At 43.1% G+C, this 9,739-nt stretch overlaps 1 protein-coding gene across 2 annotated transcripts in view; it reads left to right on the top strand.

Annotated features, from left to right (window-relative positions):
• Positions 1-1,018: 1,018 nt before the first annotated feature.
• MAPRE2 (microtubule associated protein RP/EB family member 2) overlaps positions 1,019-9,739 on the top strand; it is a 162,578-nt gene continuing 153,857 nt past the window's right edge. Inside the window, exon 1 of one of the 2 annotated variants that reach the window (XM_060170224.1) lies at positions 1,019-1,097. Coding sequence is in view for 1 of the 2 variants with exons in the window: in XM_060170223.1 (XP_060026206.1) it covers positions 2,572-2,595 (24 nt within the window). In the remaining variant the exon portion in view is untranslated. Of the gene's footprint in view, positions 1,098-2,384; positions 2,596-9,739 lie in introns of those variants that run through there. The other variant, XM_060170223.1, reaches the window with a different exon arrangement.

The raw sequence follows: 9,739 nt of genomic DNA, 5'->3' as shown, positions 1-9,739 counted from the left end.
GAGTTTGCAAAAATACAGACTCTCAGGTCCAACCTCAGACCCACTCAAACAGAATTTGGTTTTAACAAGGCCCCCAGATGATCCCTCTGCACATTAAAGTTTGGGAAGCACAGAGCAAAGTCACTCCACTCTGCAGACTTCACTTTAATGGATGCTGGGGAGATGGGGACAAGCTTTCTCCTGAGTTGCAATTTGCGGGAGAACAAAGGTATATGTGTGTTCTCCAAGGGCAAAAGGAAGGATTCAGACAACAGGTTCTTGCAGTTTCAAACACTGGAGATCAGCAACAGTCAGGACCACTTCCAAAGGCAGCAGATACGGAGCTGGATCCTGAAGCCAGAACATTTTCTCAATTCATTTCATTAAAACTCCGTGTGCTCTTCCAGGTGGACAAGTGCCCACATCGATAATCTGGAGTTAGCGCCTCCAGCCTGATTCCATTTCCCAAACAGAATCCAGATCTCAACCAGCACCAACAAGCAGATTTCAAACCTCAGTAGAACTTGCTATTACTTATTACATTGTTTATCATATTGTTCAGCTTAGAATTGCCTAGTTTAATTAATAATGTTCAGGACAAAACTAGTTTGCTCTGCAGTATCCATTGTTCCCCAGGTATGAGTACAAACACTTGGTGTAAAAAGCAGATGCAAGCCGGTTGGTGTGCAGGCCCCCAGTTACAGGTACTTAATTCAGGGTGTGGGGTCGCCTCTTAAGTCCCCTTTCTGAGCCGCGCCGGCCTCCTCCCTCTCGGCTGGGGCCCAACAGTTCGGCTCCTTTCACCGGCTACCACTTTATTCCTTGTCACCAACTCACCCTGGCTTCCTAGGGCCCTAACCAGCGTTAGGGACTGACCCGCCGGCGGGTCGCCTCCGACCTGCCCAGGCCTGTCGGCGGCGGCAGTCCCCACCTGCACCCCGCACCCCCCGGGAAGGGGTGGCCCTGGCCGGGCTGTCACGGGTGGCCCCGCCGGGCGGCGGCGGTGGCAGACGGCGAGTCACGTGTGGCGGAGGGGGCGGAGCGCGACCGGTCGGGTGGGTGGAGAAAACAAAGCCCCCAGCTGTCAGTAGAGGAAGGAGGCGACGGCGCCGGAGCAGGTGAGTCAAGTGCATTTAAAGCGGTACCGCCCTGGCGCACCCGGACACCCCCAGGCCTGGCGCAGTCCCTCCCAGGTCAGACGCTGGCCGCGCCTCCTTCCGCCGCCTGGGGGCTCAGTCCGCCAGTCGCTCAGCCGGCGGGACCGGGGGTCTCCAAGCCCAGCAAGAAGTTGTGCAGGGGTTGGCGCCGGGGCCCCTGGGTGTGCATCCGCTGCGCTCCTGCGGGCCACATCCCTCCTTCGGGGCCCCAGAGCTGCGCACCCCGGGAAAGGGGAGGGAATCAGGGCTGCCACGCTGGCAGAGGCAAAGTGGACCGGCTCGGGGGTTGAGAGCCGGGCTGGCCAGGACTCTTGGCGCTGGAGAAGGAGGGGGTCTTGCGAGTGCGCGCCCGTAGCGCGCGGACCTCAAGGCGACGGAGTTGGGGCGCGGGGACTGAGAACTAGGGGCGCTGGCAGGGGCTGTGCGCTTCGCGGCAGACCAGGAAGTGCAGCGCACGGGCGACAGCCGGCTGGGGATCAAACCTTGGACCGGCCCCCCCCCAGCCCAGCTGCCTCCCCCGGGACTTCTCCAGCGAAAAGCAGCCCCACCTCTCCATTCCGACTCCGGTTCCCGCCTGTGCTCCCGGCGCCCGGGACGCGGGAGCCGGATGGGTGGGAAAGAGAGCGGGTTATTATTCTGATCGCAAGTGGTTTTCTGCAAGGAGCACCCTGCGCTCAGGGCGGGAGCAACTCAGCGACTCCCCATTCTGTTTAAGTAAGAAATTCTTCAGTCCACCCTTCAAAGGACTGGGCAGTGACCACAAATCCCACAAAGGGCGGGCAGGAGGGGTGGGCACAGAAAGACCCTCCCTTCTGAACCCGGAGCGCTCGGTCACGCAGACTTTGAGACCCCGAAAGGGCCAGTGGACTAGGTCACCCCTTGAGTCACTCTGCCAGTCCCGTGCCAAGGGCCGCCCAGTGCAGAGGGCAGAGCTGTAACCTCGGAGGCAGGGGCGCTGCAGCTCAGGAGGAGCCTTTGTCTTAACCCCCAGACCCCTTCTGCTAGTCCTCGCTGGGTCAGTAGCGCGTAGACTAATTAATATTCCAAACATTAGCCGCCCCTTCGCCCGGGCACCAGCCAACACTGCTGTACCCTCCCTGCGGGTTTCTCCATCTCTTGCGCACATCCTCTTCTTTTCCAAAAACATGGAATGTGGTCCAGACCCGCTAGGCAAGAGGAGGTTACTAAACGCACTGTAGTGCAGTCACGTAAAATCAAGGGTTAAGTGTTCAAACCTGCACCCGCCCGCCCGCGAGGAGACGGAAGAACTTTCTTGATTAGCATAGTATCTGCCCTGGGGGCCGCACTGCGACGCGGCGGGTCGGTCCCAGCGAGGTGAAGAGTGCAGTCCCCTCTCGATTGAGGTTTGACGCAGCACCTGCTTCCAATCTGAAGGACCCGAGCCTTCCAACTTTGCCGAACAATACACTGTGGAATGAAACAGAACAGAGATCAGAAGGTAACCGAAAGAATAGCAACGTTTGAGATGCTTCGCTTAAGCACTAAATTTAGCTTAGTTTTTAGCAAGGGTGGGGGGCAGGGGCAGGGGTCCTTGCCAACCTTCCATTCTGGAAATGCCCCTTGCTTTGCTAGCGTTCTTTGCTGCCAAATTAATTAAGATACCGGTTAGGGGCTGTCAATAGATCTCCAAGATATGGGGGTTGGGAGCCCACCGAGTGGTCGTTAGGTAAGCTCAACTGGCAAGTTTCACTTGCGTGGGAAGAATAATGCTTCTTCAACGCAAAGGTTCCCAAATTTTGCTGCCTGGGGAACTTTGAAAAATCCTGATGTCCATATCTCATCCCAAACCATAATTAGACTGTTTTGAGATGACAGTGAGGTTTGGGGTTGTTGTTGTGGTGTGTTGTGGTGTGTGTTTGTGTGTTCATCTCCAGGTGATTCCATTGTGCAGCCAAATTTGAGAACCAGTGAGGCAAGGGCAGAGTTCAGTGGCCGGCAGCTGCAAGCTGCAAGACAAGATGCCAGTTTAACTACCCGGGTGGGTGGGGAAAACCACACTGAAACTGGAGTGCTGCTGACCAATGCCTGGGGTCGCGGGGACTGTCATCTGGCAGCTTGGCTGGCGGTGGTACCTGCCACATCATTTTTCACCCTCTCAGCCTAGGGTCTGGTTCTTAGTGGAAAGATCGAAGTTCACTGTCAGTGCCTGGTTTCTGCACGGTTGTTAAGGATACGGGAGAAACTTCATTCCAGAGGTGATTCACGTGTAGCAGGCAGTGGGGAAACCCAGCAGAAACTAACTTGGAGCAGCCTGGTGAGTCAGAAGCCTGCACTCAAAGGCGGATCCTGAGAATAGGAAGTAATTACATGGAGTAGCTTATTGACACCCACTACTCCACTCCTTTGAAAGCACTTTTGAATATGTGATCAGGATCTGTTTGCTTGTTTGAGCCGCTCCCTGTTCCAGCCCTGTAAAACACAAAGCCAACTAGATAGACGTCTTGTAATTTCCTTGGTGAGAGGCATGTAGAAAAAAAAAATGTTGGAAAGTAGTTTGGGTTATTTCAATTATGCGAAACAGAGAGGATGAATTTGCAAAACAAATTTTGAATACAAAAAAGTCAAATAACTGATTACACATTCAGAGGTAAATTAAAGGATCTATTTAAATAGAAATGGTTACATCTAACATTTTATGAGGAATCTTATGTTATTAACCAAAGGTTTCTTGCTTAAAAAAAAAATCATCCTCAGGCATGATCCTAATAAGATAGCCTATTTATAGATGTACACAGTTTATGAAGTACTTATTTTTATTACTATTAACTTCAGTTATCTCTCTTTTCCTATTATTCTTTATATCATCTTAACTCTCTTGCCTAAACACTTTCTTCTGCATTCTCAGTTTCTTTAAGGGGGAACAACCATGCCTATCACATAGCAAGCATTCAATATCATCAGCTGTTGAACTGTATTTGAACCCCTCATAACACCTATGTACCCTGCTTGGTATTCTGTTATCTAGAAGGGGTCTTTAATGTCTACAGCCCCTATAGCACAGAGCACAGGCCTTTCGTGTTTGTACTGAACATTATGAGAAGGTGGGGAGCATATTTATAAGCAAAGCATCCTGAGTACATTCATTTTTATTTTTTTCCAAGACAGACATTCTGGATATGTAGGAGCCAAAGTTCTGTTACCATTCTTAAGAGCCATAAAATGGTAGCTCATTTGTTTGCTTACATTTTTACATAAAACAATTTAGCATCCTGAGAATAACTAATAATTGTTATAATACTTAACTACAGTCTCATGGATCCAAGATTCACTTCATGAAAATTTCACTCTCTACCCATTATTATGGAAAAAACACGTATTTTTTCCAAAAGGAACTAATTAAGCTAGGAGAGTTATTTCAGAGTAGGATAAATGGCAGGTTAATAGTTAGACAGCTTTTATTGTCTTCTACCTACATTAAAAATAGCACAAATATATTTAAATATCCAACATATTTAAAAATGGAAATTTGGATGTATTCCTTGCTGGATACCAGCAAAAATAAATGTTAATAAGAATTTCCAAAAGCCAAAATGATGTAAATGGACCCGTTCTCATTTCTGTGTAGCTGAGAAAATTCTCTGGGAATGCACTTCTGAAATTTCAACTCCTTTTAGGGAAGGTGTAAGATACTGAAAGGCTGAAACATAGTCTAGAAAAATGGGACTGATTCAGATAAATCAGAAACTGTTCATGAGAGGATAGTACAAACCTAGCTCTGTGATATTTACAAGTAGCCCAAGAGGGCGAGGTACAAAGAAAGGGTATAGCCTCAACTTTAGAAGCCCTGAAGTTTTTGAGAACAGATGAGAACCACCCAGTCTTATTACCTTAAATTTATACAGCCCATTGATCTTATTAACCTATCAGGGCCTAAACACAGTTGGGTAGATAGTATTCCCATGTGCCAAATAGCACAGGTCCGGGAATTAAATGATCTTCAAAGTGGGGAGAAATCTGGAGCCCTCACTCCTTTTCCAGGGTCTGGTCTATCATCCTGCTCTTTCTTGACTAGCTTTGATGTAATCTTGTCTGGAGGTTTTGGGTAGGCAAGCTCAGTTCTAATTATATCATCCCTTCTTAAAGTAGGAGAAACTCTTCACCTATATCATGCTCTCATTTATTCTCAAATTATCAACCTTTGAACTAGGCCAACCCCAAACAATTGGAGCCACATCGTTGGCTTCTTATCCAGATAAGCAAAGTAAGAATTTTTAACTTGTATGAGGGTTCTTAAATGTTAGTCGTATCATCCAGCAAAAGCGTAAATGCCCGGTACAGCATCTTTACTAAATAGTCCTTCAACTGATGCTTCACTGTCTTCCTGGCAGCACATTCCATTCACAGGAGGCTCTCAGCAGCATTCACTGACTGGAGACCACAAAGAACACACCCAACTCTTTTACATGTTCACCTGCAACCATCCTAAGTGTTTAAAGTGAATTGATTCTCCTTAATCAGGACAATCTGGCTAAAGTATTTCAAATCTGTTAACTGCACAAGATTTTTGCTCCAAATCTATAACCACACATTTTAAGAGAAGTATTCAAAATTGTGGTTTGTTACACCAGAGCCTCATAGAATAGAATTATCAGTAAATTTGCTTCCAACAAACCTAATAATCTACGCACTTCAGAAATGACTACTGACAAACTTCATGCAATGGCATTAAGCTTATGTTGAGTTGAAACCCATGAGTCCATCAACAGATCAGCAAACTCGATCAGGGATCAGCCCCTATGACCCAATATCTCTTTTTGTATAGCCTATGAATTAGGATTGGTTTTTGTATTTTTTAATGGTTGAAAATAGAGCAAAAGAAGAAAAACATTTGTGGACCCTTGAAAATCATGTGAAATTCAAATTTAAGTGTCCAAAATAGTTTTGTTGGACTACAGTCATACTTACTCACATATATGTTGCCCGTGGCTGCTTTTGTCCTGCTGCAGTGAAATAGAATAGTTGCACCGAAGACTGTATGGGCCACAACACCGGAAATATTTACTGAATATTTACAGTCAAGGTTTGCAGACCCTGGGTTTATTCCAACTCAATATACTTCTGTTTTAAATGAGAATTTGCTCACTGAAAACCTTGGTATTTTTTCAGTTTTTTCCCCTTTAGAGAAGGGGAAAAATTTTGTTTCCAAACATAGGTCAACTAATCTCCAAAGATAGTTTAGTTTCACATTCCCCTTTTCTGTGTATTTATTCCCCTGTTGAGTATATTTGCAAAAGCAGTACATTTCTAAATAATATGTGAATTTTAGTGATGTGGTCAGCTGTAAAACTTCTGAACCTAAACAGCCCAAACAGTGCAATACTAACTTACATTGAGCTACCTCACTGTTTCCAGAACTCTAGAAAATAGGAAAACATACCCTTGACAACAAGCCCATGGTCACACTTGCCTCAATTCTTTAGCCGTAGAAACTTCCTTTTCTTCCACCCTAGGAGGGCGTTTATATTCTTATTTGGTTTAGTATATTAATGCATAATTTGAGGATCTATTCAGATTTAGATGTTTTTCATTGACTGTCACTTCATACACTTAAAACATGATGTGGAAACTTGCTGCTTTGGGAAATAGCACCACTCTTCTAAAGTATACATTTAAGGTAAATTGCTTGCTACTTACAAAGGCAATGATCATTAGGTAATAAGCAGATATACATATAGTCACTTATATCACTAAAGGCTGACAGTATGCCATGGACAATTTAGTTTGAAATTTCTAAATTCAAAAACAGATCAATTATGATCCAGAAATTCAAATTATATGCCTTCTGCTCAAGGCTGGACAGATTACTCTTAAGATTCTAGAAGGAATATTGGAAAGGACAACTACATTGATAGGAACTTGTCTTAATTTTTTACTCTAAGTGTTGCCTCTCATAAAATTTCCTTCATTTAAGAGAACTTCCTCTTTTTGATGACTTGTTAATGTCACAGGCTATTTGCAAGTGAGTTTCACTTAGATTAATAGAGCAATTTTAAGGGTTATATATCATTTGTGTCCTCTTCATCCCTTCCAGAATCAGTACACCTGCAATTTAGAGACCGAAAAAATCAAACATTGCATTATAAGTAATGTAAATTTTGAGGTGCCTGAGGTCAGGTAAATCATTTCTGAAAACTAAAACAGATTGTAAGTGTATTTAATCCCATCCTAGGGCTATTGGTAGTAATGGCTTGTAAGCAACTAACTTCCAATGTAACTTAACCCACTAGTGTTCCTGACAGGAGTAATTGTGGAAGGGGAGGAGGGAGACAACAGAAGACAGATTGTCTAACTCCTGTGCTGACTGGGTAAGGAACTAGTCCAAGTGAAATTAACTTTCCACCCTTATCATCATTTAGATTTCACTAAATTTTTTTATGAAATACATTTTGTTTGATATAGTGTCTGCCGTACATATATCACTCATAGTTCTCTCCAAAGTAGTTCCTAAAATCAGGAACTAATTGGATTGACTATATTTTTACCAGAATAGGGAATTCATAATTGTCAATTGCTTAAGCAGGGGCAAAACACTCAAAAGCATTTTACTAACACACAAACCTTGGTTCTAACTTAGAGTTAATCATAAACATCATGGCAGGAATGCTATTGATATTTAAAGTCAGTAGAAGGGAAAATAAGCAAGAAAAGGCAGCTGGAAAATGAGGTAATTCCTGTTTTTTTTGCTAAAGTATCTGAAACTTTTTATTGGCTGTCATACTTAAAAGTGAAATCAGAGGACTAAATTACCGTCTTCAAAAGCTGGTTAAGTCGGCTTTCAGCAACTGATAAGCAAGAAGGGAGAGAGTGCCTGCAATCACCTTACACTTTCCTTCCTTCGAAAATAATGTTAAATCTAACCACCCTGCCAAAATGTGATGTATTAAGAACTTCTCATGAGTGTAAGAAACCACGATCTCCATTTTCCCACTGAGCATCTTCAGTTCTCCAGAAGCGGAAAAGACAGGCAACTAGAAGAAACACTTTCCTGCTTTGCACCACCTGGTCCTTCCCCAGAAAGGAAGCTATTGATATAAGACTCCTGTTAGCTTCACTTCCAGCTTGCCCTCTATCATGATTTTTTTTTTAAGTGTGGTCTTTTGGGCACAAATCTCTTAAAAGGAATTTCCATGAATCAACAGCTGTAATAGCCAAGTACTCCATGTGGTATTGCCAAGTCCAGAAAGCAATTCTCTGTGCAGCTGGAATGTTTAAGCAACACTGTCAGTGGGTCTGTTAATTCTTCATCCCAGCATCTGCTCCCTTAACACCTAAATGTAAGTTAGAATCCAGGGTATGTTTTTAGCAATGGTTGCTGCATAAAACACAGGACGCCCAGTTAAATCTGAATTTCAGCTTAACAGTGATTTTTTTTTTTTAGTATAAGTATGTCCCATATATTGCATGGGGTATTCTCATACTGAAAAAATTAATCTTTTATCTAAATTTCAAATTTAACTGGGCATCCCATCTTTTTGATGGTGGTTGATTGAAGTTTTGTTTTATTTTTGTTTTCTCTTTTTGTTTTTGCTAAATTTCACAATCCTACTTTTATCTCATAATCTCAAAATGACTAGCTTTCCTGGTCTGTAAAATATCTGATCCGAGACTCTATTTCTGGGTTAATAAAATATCTGAGCTGCCTTCACCTACTAAAGAGAAAACTCAAGCCATTATCGGAAGTTTTCTGCACATTTTGCTTAATTAAGAAGGGAAATAAAAAGTAAAGCCAGATCTCGAAAGTTAGCAATTTTTTATTTGTAAGATATCTTAAGGTACTTTCTATTCTTTCACAGACCTTTTAATAAAGTAGATAGTTTAATGGGTAAATTATTAGCTCAATTGGGGTAATGTGAGAAACCCATTAACCATGTCCACAGGACATTGTTGATTGAAGTTCAATCTCAGGTGATTCCAATGATGCCTTGCTAGTCAAGCGAGGTCCTGGGACCTGTAGCATCAGCATCTCCTGGGATGCCTTGAAATGCAGAATTTTGGGCTCCACCCCAGACCTTCTCAATCAGAATCTTCACTTTAACAAGATCCATAACTGATTCGTATACACCTTAAAGTTTGAGAAGCCCTGAACTAAAGGATCCACTTTTTCACCTTAAATTGGTCTTTATGTTTAATATCACGTTGCAATAATCCTTAAGAAACTGTTTCTTTTAACACACAGGAAGGAATGGTTTATTTTGATCAAATATCTTCAAGATAGGCAACTATTGTATTTCTATTTTATTCATATGAAAATTCTAAATGACCATTTCTAATATTGTTTCATAATGAGCATATGTAATAAAATAAGACAAATGTAAGTTTAAAAAAGACTCACTAGAACTAATTCAACAGCCTATTAAAACATTCTGGGTTGCCCTCGAATGAATTAGGTGACAAATAGTTCCTGGCCCTCAAATCACCAATAAATCTTTTTCATGCTTTGTTACTTCATTTATTGCAACTTACATAAGAATATTTGTAATCCAACACCACACATTCATGGTATCCCTGGGTTCCTCTAAAGCTGAACAAAGGACATACAGTTTGGAGCTATGGCAAATTCCAAACTACACTTATGAAATTCT

The sequence above is a fragment of the Lagenorhynchus albirostris genome, chromosome 14 (genome assembly GCF_949774975.1).
Source record: "Lagenorhynchus albirostris chromosome 14, mLagAlb1.1, whole genome shotgun sequence".
In the NCBI taxonomy this organism is placed as follows: domain Eukaryota; kingdom Metazoa; phylum Chordata; class Mammalia; order Artiodactyla; family Delphinidae; genus Lagenorhynchus; species Lagenorhynchus albirostris.
The sequence above is the reverse complement of the archived record's forward strand: the minus strand, read 5'-3'. Positions and strand labels throughout refer to the sequence as shown.